The sequence below is a fragment of the Macadamia integrifolia genome, chromosome 1 (assembly GCF_013358625.1).
Source record: "Macadamia integrifolia cultivar HAES 741 chromosome 1, SCU_Mint_v3, whole genome shotgun sequence".
NCBI lineage: Eukaryota > Viridiplantae > Streptophyta > Magnoliopsida > Proteales > Proteaceae > Macadamia > Macadamia integrifolia.
This window is the reverse complement of record NC_056557.1, coordinates 33,797,317-33,811,194: the sequence shown is the minus strand read 5'-3', so window position 1 is coordinate 33,811,194 and position 13,878 is coordinate 33,797,317. Positions and strand designations below refer to the sequence as shown.

Below are 13,878 nucleotides of genomic sequence, written 5' to 3'. Positions count from 1 at the left end.
GGGTGGGGTGGGGTGGGGTGGGGTGGGGTGGGGTAAATAAGATGACAGAGTTGTGTCCTTTATGTTTTGAGTTCCAACCTTCAAAATTGAAAATTTTTTGCGTTTAATTAAACTCTTATTAATTACACTAAGTGGGAATTTACATCAATTTAATATGATATTCAAACCAGGTTAGCCAAGGACGTGTCTAACTGAAATCTGCGGTTTCAGGGCAGGTCAGGGTTTTTTTTGCACCCCCTGATTTAAGGTTTGACTTCTTCCATCCCATTGCCTAGTCCCTACTATCGCTATTACAATTTACGTGATTAACATATGTGAAGAAAGTTAAAACAAAGAGGAAGAGAGAATATAAAGAAAAACTTACTGTGCCATTCCAATCAGCATGGTACACCTCCCCGTAAGAACCTATCCAACAGACAAATTATCATGAACCCCAGTAAGCATAGCATAGGATGATAAGCAGGCAAGAAACAAACCCTTCACCCCTTTTCCGAAAGAGGAAAGAAAATGGGAGTGAAGTGAGTGGAAGAGCAGAAAGAAAGAGAAAAGAACCATCCACAATTTAGTCAATTAATTACAATTCCTGCAGGGGAGAAAATATGAGAACTATTCATGAAAGGAGCAAAAGGAAATAGATTTTTTAATCTAGACAGACATTAAACAATCCTGACAGAATTAGTGAGAATAATAACTAGAATCTGTGGAATAGATTACAGAAATACAAAATCCTATTCCATTTGGAAGCAGCAAACCATTGCTTTAGAATTTAAAAAATTAAATTTAAAGAAAATGAATGTAAAATAAATCACTTTAGGGATTCACACCCAAAAAAAAAAACCTCCAATAAAACTTATTGCATTGAAGGTAAAAAATAGAAAGCCAAGAGAACTCTAGATCAGCTGAATGATATTACCTAATCCAATCCTTTCACCAATGACAAGGTCTTCCCACGGGATTTCCCATTCTGCTACATCATCCAGCATTGTGTCAAGCCTACTTGGACTGGCTTGAACTGCTGGACTTGAACTTTCCTGATCCTTTGATTTTAAACTTGTGTTCATAAATCTGTCATGAGTACACTTTCTCCGGTCAAGCGTACCAGAAATATTCTTGCCATGATCATTTGTCTGGTCTACCATGCTATCCTGCGAACCTGCCCCATCTTTACGACAATATTCTTGTTGATGATTTTTTTCAAGCAATTGAACTGATGTGAGTGGTCTATTCATTTGAATGACACCCCCATCAGAAGGAAATCTATCATATTGAGTTGTGTTCAATGTCAGCAATGAATTTCCACAACCAGAGGTATCCATGTCAGCTTTACTTGTACTCTCTGGATGAGAAATGCTGGAGGCATCAGAAGAATTAACTCTAGGTATTTCGGAATAGACTTTTTCTGAAGTAGCATAGCTGGGGGAAGATGAAGACGATGCATTATAATCTTGAGCTTCTTGGTTGTTCCTTGAAAATAGTCCTTCCACAAATTCATACTGTTTTGTTCTAGGCACCTCATTGCACGTAGAACGATTCTTCCATTTCAATGGTAAAGGGGGTCTCCCAGGACCTGAGGCAATGTTTTCTTTCTGCCTCGGAAAATCATTAACTTTAAAGTCTGAGGGTATTTTCTGTCCAGAAGTTTTGCTGGATCCTATTATTTGAAAAGGATTAAGATCCGCAAAAAGGTTTTGAGAGTCCTCCTTGGTATCTTGAGGATAAGGCACTTCATTAATATGTTCCTTCACACTATCACCAACTACAAGGCCTCCATGATTCCCTTTATTTTGTACAGAATTTCCACCAGCCAACGAAGATAGATGATGCGACTGATTAGCAGAAAGCAGGGTCTTTGAATTTCCAGCGGAACTGCTGCCAATCTGTGGAGGCAGCATTCCACTGGTAGTAGTTGAGACAGAAGGAACTAATTGTATTTTTTGAGGACTTACGATTCTATCTGAGGTTGTATCATTTGAAAGGATAGATTTTCCATTTCCACCACTACATTCACCATGTAATGGCTCTGGCCTTGAGTAACCAACTCCCAACTCATTAGCTGTCTGGAAAGAGGGAGCTTTGTTCAATTTTGGATTACAGGAGTTTAAGGAAGCATCTTTTGTACTTAGAATATCAGCCGGTATAAGTGTTCCAGGTGCTCCCATCAGATCAACCAAAAATTCCCTGATTCAGAAAAGTAAAAGTTAGTTCCAGAAAATAAAGGAGTCGAGTAACAATAACAGATAAAAATAGCATAAAGTCAAAAAATAAAAAAATAATAATAATAATAATTAATTCTCCCACTGGAAGTGAAGGGACATCTGTAAAAATGGTAGTACAAACACCCTCCGCGAGTGACTAAGCGTGAGATGAGCCATAACATATGGGGCAAATCTACTCTTGGTAGAATTGACCATAGATATTTTCTTTTTTGGTATATTTGCATAGGCTTAGCACCTAGTAAGAAGGTGTTCCCAAAAGGGGACGAAACCTGTCTAAGATCGCTCGTCTATGATCCTATGTGCGGAGCTTAGTAATGCGTGAACAGAACACGTAGCCTAAACTGAACTAAATATTCAACCAACCTATGATCCATTTATTTAATCAGCTTACTGTCAATAAAAACCATGTGTTAGGTTCTAGTTGCGGGAGATCTTGGAACGTGCCCGTCATGTGGATGCGCATACAAATAGGGTCAGTCACTATTCGACCAACGTCTTCTTTCTTCCTGGCTCCCGCTCCAGCTCCCCTTCTCCCTCTCCTACTCCAACAGTGAAAACAGTTATTAACACTGTGCATCAGAGAGATACCAAGACAGAAGTCAACATCCTCCAAAGGAGCGCTGAAGTCCCTGTTTTATCATCACCTGCGCTTCTTCTTCCTTTTTTACTCTTGTTTTCATTTACCAGGAAAACCGACGTAAAATCATGAGAACTGAAGTCTCATCCACGAAGAGCAATGACGGACTGAACCTCCTTCTCTGCTCATTCCAGATTAGAAGTTTCAAAGAAGCCTTTAATCCTCCCACCAATAGGAAATAGAAAAGAAAATCTGCCTTAATATAAAAAGCCCCAAAACCGAAGGATGAAAGGTTTCCGACAATTGGAAAAAGGAGAAAAATAAAAAAAAAAGAGCAACCCAATGCACGAGGCTCCCACTACTGCAAGGTCAAGGAGGGGCAAGCGTACACAGACTTACCCTCTGCTTCGCAGAAGAGCCACTTTCAAGTTTTGAACCTGTGACCAACATGTTGCAATAGTGCAACTTAAACATTGTGCCACAGGGCTGTCAACTGGAAGAAAGCTGTGTCTTTAACAAATCCTACCTAATAAAGCTTCCTGTAAGTGTTGAATGTGAAGATACTTAAGAGGACTTGTATTCACAAGGGTAAATTGTGTTTAATTAGATAAGGAAACACTTGGAATTAAGTTATACGAATTGTTGAATACATTACATATCACATTACTACTGTAGTGTAATGCAAAAGAAATTTTTGTTGACCAATTCTAAATCGGATAGATCCAGTATGTAATCAGTAGAAGCCTAGAATCAGACTAATCCTTGTGTGGTCCGGTCCACAATTATCCGTCCGAAGTGATGGGACAAAGTGCAATTTCTCAACGTAGCATCTAGCACTAGCTCTGAGAAGTCCCCTTGGAATGCTTTTCACAGATTGATTGTGGATGATTGGGACACTAGACTGGCTGCACAAGTTAGGCTTAGAATGGTAATCCATGCGAGTTGGGGAGGGGCAATTGCAGGGGCGGGTCTGGGAAGAGAAAGAGTTGCAAGTGTGAGGTGGGTTCAGGGAAGGGGGGTTTGCAAGGGGAGCGGTGGGTGCAGCGGCGAGGTGGAGCCAGAACCAACGATGGAGGGGCCAGGGCAGAGGGGCAGGGATAGAGAGGGAAAGGGAGAAATAAAAAATAAAAGCAGCAGCAGCAGCAAGTTCTTAATTAGAAAGTGGTGCAATAATGGGTTTTAGGATATTTCATATGGTTGTAACCAAACAGACCCTTAAGTCCATTAAGGTTTTATTTTCATTATAAATAGAGTCTTGTGTCAAGTTAGAGACACAAGTCATAATTTCCTCAATTCTTTATGGTATCAGACCAAGCCTTTTCTCTGATTCACGCACAAGAAAATCGTCGAGCTGAGATGCTTTAGCCCGTTCCTCAGGATCGCTCCACCTTACTTTTTGCACAAGGTTCTATCGGTCAAGCTGTTGGTTCTGATGCTAGGAAAAATGCTCCTCCCATCGGCTTGACCAAACTTAAACTGGGCCTAATAGGCACCCTCTAGTTTAAAGTTACCAAGGCGTCGACCTTCAGCTATGCCGTCAGGAGAGTGTTTTGATCCCTTCCTCCGCTGACAGACTTGTTGTCAAGTCACAAGTGTGACTGAGCGCCACACTAGGGAGACATGTTGGAAACTCCATGGGCGACCTGCTAACACTCGTGGGCATAATCAAGGTTGTGGAAAATCCTCCCAGTCTCAAGCAAATCAGTCTGAAACTGTGATAACATTGATTACTCAGGTCCCACAAGTTCCTCCTCCAACAACGAGATGACTCTACTAAGTCGTATGATGACTCAGCTAGGATCCTCCTCTGCTGCTACTGCCTGCCACCAATCCCTCCCACTCTGCTCAGTCAGGTATTGCCTTTTGTGATCATAGTGCATCTGTTGCTTCCCAGGGTTAGATACTTGACTCTGGGGCTATTGACTTCAGTTGGCTTCACTCAGAGTATGTTAATCACACTCTGTTTATAAAAAGGGTAGGTAACCAAGTTACTATCCTGATTGTTTATGTGGACGACATTGTTGTTACTAACAATGATATGATTGAGATCTCTAAGCTCAAGGCCTATCTTGGTAAGGAGTTTGAGATTAAAGACCTTGGGAAGCTGAAATACTTTCCTGGAATTGAGGTGGCATGCTCTACCAAGGGTATTGTTCTCTCCCAACTAAAATATACCTCGGATCTTCTCTCTGAGACCGGCCTGTCAGGGTGTAAACCTTTGGATACACCTATTGAAGCAAACTTTCATCTTAAAAATAAGAAAGGTGAACCAATTGATAAAGGTAGATATCAGAGGCTGGTAGGAAGACTTATCTATCTCATACTCGACCACATAACTCATGCAGTTAGCCTTGTGAGTCAGTATATGAATAATCCTTATTCCTCTTATATGGAATCCATATTTCGTATCCTTCAGTACTTAAAGACGGCCCTAGGGAATGGTAAATTATTCTCCCCTTTTAACCATACGAGAGTTGAGGCGTACACAAATGCCAATTGGGCAGGATCTCTAGATGACCATCGTTCCACCACTAGCAATTTGTAATTTGTTGGTGGCAACCTGATTACATGGCATGGTAAGAAGCAGTTAGTTGTGGCCTAGTCTAATGCAGAAGTTGAGTTCTAGGCAATGGCACATGGTATTTGTGAGTTGCTTTGGCTTCGTGGTCTTCTTCAGGATCTTGGTACGTCTATTCAGTTTCCAATGCTGCTATACTGTGACATAAGTCAGCTATCAGCACTGCACATAATCCAGTCCAGCATGATCACACCAAAAATGTTGAGATTAATAGGTATTTTATCAAAGAGAAGTTGGACCAAGGACTTGTATGCATCTCTTTTGTGAGAAGTGAAGATAAGTTGGCCGACATTCTCGCAAAGGGACTTAGTAATAAAGTATTTCATTATATATTGTGTAAGTTGGGTATGTATGATATCCCAAAAAAAAATTATTTTTCCAAGAAATGGACAAAGTCAAGCAAAAAAACCAATAATATTTAGATAAATATAACTCCTGAACTACAGACTAAAAACATTGGAAGCATAACCTGTCATTCTCCAACTTAATTATATTGACAGCATCATCCTCAACGCCAGTGTAATGACTTCCTTTAACCAGTCTGCAAGGAACCCCAATGTTGTCCGCTAGTACCTATGTTCAGGAGAAAGGGCCAAATTTCACAGAGGGAAAAAGGAAAATATAAGCAGTTAATTTTGTAATTACATCCTCAAGCATAGAGAACCACTGAAACAGTGTGTTTGGCTGTGAATTTACGGTCCTAACTAAACATAAGCTCAAGATGCTAATTGATATGCTCCACCTTACAATGAAGGAGAAAATTTGAAAAGCTGTCACTGAAACGGTCTACAGCTTCCAACACCACATTTCAAGGTTCAAACACCATTATTTACAGCAATATTTCATACATCCCGCAGCAGTTGTTAAATATTATAAGGATTTGCGAAACACAACTTACATGTGGCACACAATGGTTGGGTACTTGGGACCATGTGATCAAGGGACACAAAACCATCCCATTGGTCAGATTTCAACCCTGAACGAGTAACAGACGGCTCTTCAAAGTGATACCAAAATGATAGACGATTACAAGAATCCTAGATTTCATTACAATAAAATTGCAATCTTGTAATTTTGCAAAACATTGGATTCACTTTTAACCACTTCCTGTGATTGTATCGAGCAAAAATTTGACCAGACACCTCTATCACAAAGACCCAGCCTCCTCCATCCTTATTGACCATGTGGTGAGGGAGCATGACCTTATGATGGATACAAAGGTCACCCCTCATGATGTTTAGTTTTCTTCTCAAATATATGGATACAGGAGCTTTGAAGGACAGCATTAAGAAATAATTTGTAATACCTAACCTTGAAAAGCAAAGCACGGTGACGTGATAGACCAATGTTTAAAGATCCAATTGGCAAAACAGTGGTTTGAAGAGAAGTCCGTAACTCTGTACTTCTTTCCATCCACCTTGCCAGCATGATATTAGCATCCCTAACTGGCCCACCCATGTGCTCTGTAACAAGGTCCGCTAGTCTCTGTACCAAAAGCCCAACGTCCGGGGTAGGACAATCTAATGCAATACAGTGTGCAACTTGCTTCAACTCTTCAAGAGCAGGATCAAGTGCCCGATTGACTATAACAACTTCAAAACCAGGATCCCCAACATTTGTTTGAAGATCTGCAAGTGAAGGAATTTTCCCTTGGCTTGAAGGACCACTTGTGAGCCCAAATACATCATAGAAACCATCCACCACTTTCTCCTCATAGTCAAGCACATTATAGTCCTGGTGAACAAATGACAAATGTAAGCAGAATAGGACATAAAAAGAAAATTCTATGTAACTTACAACAATATATTCTGCACCCATAAATTCCCTAAAGTTTTTTCACAATAAATTCTAACATGTCCCAGATAATATTTGGGAGGAGCAGTGATAAATGGACAGGAGACTTCTTTGCAATGCAACTTTTTTCCCCCTACTTTTTATTGGTGATGCAAATACAACGTTTGATCTAGTAGAAGCCAGCACATAGGATTGTGTCCATGTCGGATAACACTTCTAGATTTATTTTTCTTCTTCATCCCTGTTTGTTTGACGTAATGTTTTTAAAAGAGACCAGACATCAAATCATAGATGCTTAGCAATTGGTAATTCAAAAAATTGAACTGTCACACTCGTTCATGATAATGATTAGGAAGCCAAAGAAGGGGTGATAGTGACCCAAGGATTAAAGTATCGGTATCGGTCGCCGTATCGGTCGGTCAAAATTAAGATACGTATCGGAGGGTATCGTATCGTATCGGAGATACATTAAGATACGCTAAAGATACACACATAAATGGATAGAAAACATTTTTTTAAACACTTTTGCATAAAGAATTTGTTAAAAAAAGCTATTGATAACATGTATTATGCATAAACACTAAATTGAGGGTATCGTACTAAGAATTCAAGGTCTGTAGTTGTCCCATAAATGTAAAATCCTTGTTTCCAACCTTGATTTCCACTTTAGTTAGAGAGAAATATGACTGACAGCAACTTTGAAACAAAAACCCTTCAAAAAATCATTTTTTTTTTCTGAAAAATTACCCATATTGGCCATTATATGACCGTAGAGGCGATACGTATCGATATTCACCGATACGTACCGATATATATATTGATACTCACCGATACGTGCTGATATATACCGATACGTACCGATCGATACATACCGATACGTACCAATACATACCGAAACGTACATTTTACCTCAATTTTATATTTTTCATAGAGTCGTATCGAGGCATGTCGTATCGTATCGATGTGTATTAGTGGTGTATTGATGCATATCGGTATGTATTGTAGGATATATATTGATACGAAATGATTTAAAAAATTCAATGTATCGTATCGGTGTGTATCGTATCGGCCGACTAAATTTAAGATACGTATCGGAGGGTATCGTATCGGTATCGGAGATACTTAAAACCATGGGTGATACTTCATTATTAATTTAAAATTTTGAGTTCACCATACTTAAACCCCAGATAAATATTCACTGACAGCAAACTTAACAGGTAAAACTTTATAAATTCTCACAAATAAATAATTGAAAACTTATAACTCCTGACACAGACCTAGGATACAGCATCAAATCAATATGAAAAGACAGGGGCCACTAGAGGCCTAGGCTTCATTGTTGGTTAATCCTTAAGCTTTACTGGGGCTTTCCATATTTGCTTCGGCCACAATTAAACTCCATACAACAACAACAACAACAACAACAACAACAACCACAACAAAGCCTCATCCCAACTTAATGAGGTCGGCTACATGGATCCTAACAACACAAGGATAAGGAAAAGTAATAGTAGAACGAAACAACCAATATAAAAAACAGTAGTGAAGTAGTACACAGCTATATGGGGTCCGCTACCTAATCCTAGCCCTCCAATCCACTCTATTCGAGGATCGATACCATACTCGGGACAAGGCCTAAACTGTGAATGTATATCCTAACAACCTACCCTATGGTCATTTTTTGCCTGCCCCTAGCTCTTTTGGATCCTTCAATCTGGAATATCACCCTTAATGGATCATTCGACAGCCTCCACTGAACAATTAAATCCCCATGATATCACAAAGTTGGCAAGTGACAATCTTTTCCAACAGTTGCACAACCAACATTTGAATATAGAGGTCCCCGATAGTCAATCAGAGTGGCAGTGTCGTTTCATAGGCACAGAAACACAAGACGTTCATGTTCTTGAATTCACGTTAGAAAGAAAAGGAAAAGAGGTATTTTCTGATAAACCGTTCCAGAAAGGTCCGGAAAATGGCAGTTTAAGTGTGCAAACTTAAGACGTTTTTCATCAATCCTAGTAACCTAAAAGGTCAGGTTCTTCCGTTTAAAACCAACAGTTCAGATTCTCCAGAATTCGTCAACAAAGACAGTAACAGAATCCCAACAGTCCAGATTCTCCAGAATTCGTGAACAAACACAGTAACAGAATCACAATTCTTCATCATGCAGTACAAGCCGAAGCATCAAAGAGTTCCAATTTTTCAAAAAGGAATAGAAGCTACAGTAGCGTAACAAGAAAACCTAGAGCAGGCAACACCAATTGAAACAACTCACCCAATACCGACGCGACATCGATTCAGCGGCTTCATCCACTTCTGTTGCTGTATCAATCCGAAGACGGCCCAAGCTCAACAAGGTCGCCGCACGGATCTGATCGTTATCCGGATCCTCACGGAACTCCGAATTGGATGCACTGATCGCTAGGGCTAATTGTACCTGGAATTCTTCTTCGGAAGAAAAGTAATCCGGTCGATCGATGGAAACTGAAGTAGGCGCACTTACAGTAGTAGCTGGAGCAGGTGAAGACGACGAAGAAGACGGACTCGCCGGAGATTGACCAGAATTTTGGCCGGAAGTTGGACGTTGATCAGATGCACAAGAGGAAGATGCAGTCTGAGCAGGAATTTCGTTCGATCGATTGGGGTCGTGATTGCCACCGAGATGGAGTTTCTTGAAAATGTGCTTCATCGCTACTCTTTCTCTCTCTTTGGTTCTTCCTCCTCAGTCTTTCAGCACTCGGAGTCAGAAAGTGAGAGAGGAGGGAAAACTTAAGCAAGTGTATTTGGTAGACCTTATATACTCTCAATTGCAAGCCGGACAGTAATTAAATGGTCTTGGGTTTCCTCGAAATTTCAAAACCAGCCAGCCAATCTGTTTATTCCGTTTAGTTCGTTGATACGCCGCAGACATATAATGGATCCTGTGTATGACGTCTCTACGGATAAGACGTCTTTCTGGATTATATCAACCGTTCATTGGAATTGCAATCCTCCCACACAGATCGAATGAGCATATTTGTTTGACTTTTCCTTTTTCTTTTACATCAAACGGTAGGAAAATAGGGGCTAGAAGAGAAAATAAATCGGATGAGATAAGTATTGTTCAACCTTAATCCATCTTGTACCCGCCCATTGAAACACGCGTGGGGTTTTTTACCAAAAGAATAATAAAAAAAGAAACACGCGTGGGGTTTACGAATCAAGACGAGGTGGCGCATGAACCCCGGGGGCAATCGGCCATGACCGATTCCAATTCTGATCAAATTTAAACGGCTGATTCATGTCAAGAAAACCCTAAAATTGATAAACTATCAGATCTGATTAACCGATTATGGGGTTCTTGACTTCCAATCAGAATCAACATGGATCACGTAGCATAGTTTTTTTTACCTATGTGGATGGCATATCTGATAAAGTAGATCTCTAGTGGAGGATTTTGTTTTCACTAGTTGAGGACTTTGTGTTTCTTTTGCCTGTATTTTTTTTGGTAAAGAGGGGACCTCTAGAATCATAATTGAATATAAGGGTGTCAATTAATATAATTTTAAAATTTGATATAATTTTGATTTGATGTAAAGAGACGAAAGAATAAACCAAAATCGTACGATACCAAGAAGTCAAGAACTTGAATGAATTCAATATTGAAATCATATAAAATCGTTACAGTTTTTATTTGATTTTCATAAACAAAATCTTATTTAATTTAGTTCAATTTCAATATGTTTTTATACGGTTTCATAAACAATATGCCATATATATTGATAAACTATATAATATATGATACATAATATATAATCACTACACATCTGTATGCTTGATTCGATTCAAAAATAGGTAACTTGGTATGGTTCAATTCGATTTGTACCAAATGGTTTTGTCTTTGATATCGAAACCACATTGTGCCAATTAAGATTTATTTTCTTGATATTGAATTGACAACATTATTTGAGTGTAAAGGTTGAATAATTAATTAACTAAATATATTTTTTTTTTATTTAGGGTTGAATAATTAAATGACTAATTTATGTGAAGATTCTATACCTTGCTTGCATGTATTGACATCTCACATGTCAAGCCAATGGTCATAAGGGAGGGAGTGCCACACAGAATATTTGAAGGTCCCATATTCATGGGAGAGAGAAAGAGTGTGAGAAAGTATGTATCATCAACGGTGTGTACATTATTTTTAATTTAAGATTTAAGACAATACAACGACAATATAGTGATATTAAGAGCTCTGTGTTTTCTTAGAAAAAAAAAAAGACCTATATGTTTTACTCAAAAGAAAAGGACATATGAACTACGTGTTGAATTTTGTGGGACATGAAGAAATGTGTTGACTTGGATTACTACAAAACAAATACAATAAGGAATCCAATCAATAAGATATTGGAATTAATTTATGGGAATGTATTTCATACAACCCAAGTTTGTCGATACTAATTCTTTCAACTAGAGATGTGAGAGGTTGTGTGCAAGATCTGCACAATGGCGTCATGCGCTTCTTTTTCCTTTAATTTAGTATCTCTCTGCTTATGTTATGAGGGTTTTTTTTTTAATGAAGTTTATATTGTCCCTTAATTATTAATAATATCATATAATTACACAATGTACACAATTTTATTCATAAAAATAAAAGAAATAAAATATCTATCTTTGGATGATTAAAATTAATAATCTGATTGATGCTCATGAGACAGCTCATTTGGGATGAAGTTGATTATTGGTGTTTAACTTGACAACTCAAACATTGGACATTAAGTATCAAATACATTAACTTGTTTTGGACTATTTAATCTCTAAAAGCCCTTGGTGTTTATCATTTCAAAGATGGTCTTGGTACATAATCAATAATGGAAAATGGTCCACTAGGAAATTCTTACTTTTCAACTTCTTATTCAATTAATAAGCTATTAATGTTGCACCACAATAGTCTCAATCCCAAACCAAATTTGCATTTAGTCCTCTACGTGGTATTAAGTATCAATAATTTTTTATTTTTTATTTTTTTTATTATTTTTATTATTTTTTATTATTTTTTATTATTTTATTATTTTTATTTATTTATTATTATTATTATTTTTTTGTATTAAGTATCAATGTTGTATTGGTTTCATATTGACCATACATATCAATATTGGATATTGATACAGAATAGTCCTTTTATTGTGATTTTGATGAACAAATTTGTTGTAAGAATGGGTCTAAACTTTTAGGTATAAGGTGTCCCACACTACCAATGTTGGAAGCAAGCCGAATCAATGATTGTATTGAAAAAGAAATCATTTATGTCACACCCCGTTCACACTGAACCGGAGCGGTGACCGAGTTAACACCGGTTAACCCAAACCTGCCAGGATCATCAGATACTGTATTCCACCACAGTACACACACACTAACACAAGTTCATCAGATCAGCGGAAGACTAAGTTTTACCTGTGAATAAATCCCATATACTTGATACCCAATTTGTGATACAATAATTATTTACATTTGGGCCCGAAGGCATGATATATACACAAAAAGAATATGATTCAAATATCAAGTATATACAGGAAATCATCAAAAACCATCAGAGTACACAGATCGGCTCAGTTTCAAGGCTGGAGCTCAGCTCGGCATCAGGGGTTGTGCCCAGCTCGGCATCACATAGAAGAGCTCAGCTCGGCCTCAGAAGTGGAGCTCAGCACGGCCTCCAAGGTGGAGCTCAGCTCGGCCTCAGAACTGCTGCCCTACAGCACAGCTCTCGCACAAGCAGTCAGCGCCGTGCTCTAACTCCTCAGGGGTCCACCAGTCCTCTTCAGGAAACTCGACTGTGGGACCCACCCCCTGCTCCTCAGATGTATGACCTTTAAAATCATCTAAAAAAAAAGGGGGCACCCGTGGGATGAGCTCACTAGCTCAGTAAGTAGAAAGGTGGACCACACACAACAGTCCACACATCACAACACATCATATGCACTACATGTCATGCTATTCATTTTAATTCACATCCACCTAAACAACATTACTAAGTCTTTGGTTTTAGTGCTACTACAACCACAGTGCGCGTATACTCCGGGTACGAGCCGCGAACTCCCTCCCGCGATACGCCCATAGGGCTGTTGGAGAAGGCCCACCGTGAGTACTCGGAAAAGTAAAGACAATGCCGTCCACCGGCTCTCAACAGAAATGTAAATAACTGAAATAAAAGTGCTGACTCCAGCAATTTAAAAGCAGTACGATTGGCCCTCTTGAATGTACCACCGGGGTTGCCGACTGTCCTACATGACTCGCCGGGCGTAATGCCTAACCGCCACAGTGTCCAACAACCGCGACCCCTGCTTCCCCCCAAATGGCAACCCAACACCTTAACCCCTGTTGGGAAGGGTCGTAGCACGGGATGGTGAGAATCCTAATACCGCATGCTCCTATATGACAATAGTACGACTGCATAGTGCCTCCGTGTCCCATACCACGGGCCACCAATGCATTCGTTTCCAAGCCGACCACGGCATCTAGTCTATCAATGCATTATGCTCCATGATGTCCACATTCAACATATAAACATCTCATTCAATTGGCATTTGAAAAGTAAACATAGCATATATGCACATCAATGAGTGGACTACTAATCTATATAGCATATTCATGATGACATGACTAGATTAGATATAGTTATATGAATGCCAAACAAATGCCTTGAAACAAGGCCAAACGTCCTCTCTCCA

The 13,878-nt window shown here is 39.1% G+C and overlaps 1 protein-coding gene and 1 non-coding gene across 4 annotated transcripts in view; both read right to left on the bottom strand.

Annotated features, from left to right (window-relative positions):
* LOC122084702 (serine/threonine-protein kinase EDR1-like) overlaps positions 1-9,942 on the bottom strand; it is a 33,748-nt gene extending 23,806 nt beyond the window's left edge. For all 3 annotated transcript variants that reach the window (XR_006141976.1, XM_042653145.1, XM_042653153.1), the window contains exons 1-5: positions 9,444-9,942; positions 6,683-7,105; positions 5,841-5,944; positions 914-2,178; positions 365-405 (exon numbers count right to left, since the gene is read on the bottom strand). Coding sequence is in view for 2 of the 3 variants with exons in the window: in XM_042653145.1 (XP_042509079.1) it covers positions 365-405; positions 914-2,178; positions 5,841-5,944; positions 6,683-7,105; positions 9,444-9,857 (2,247 nt within the window). In the remaining variant the exon portion in view is untranslated. The remainder of the gene's footprint in view (positions 1-364; positions 406-913; positions 2,179-5,840; positions 5,945-6,682; positions 7,106-9,443) is intronic.
* Positions 2,787-2,867, bottom strand: LOC122086933. The gene has a single exon (XR_006142564.1). It is a non-coding gene; the product is annotated as a small nucleolar RNA R44/J54/Z268 family (small nucleolar RNA).
* Positions 9,943-13,878: the final 3,936 nt, after the last annotated feature.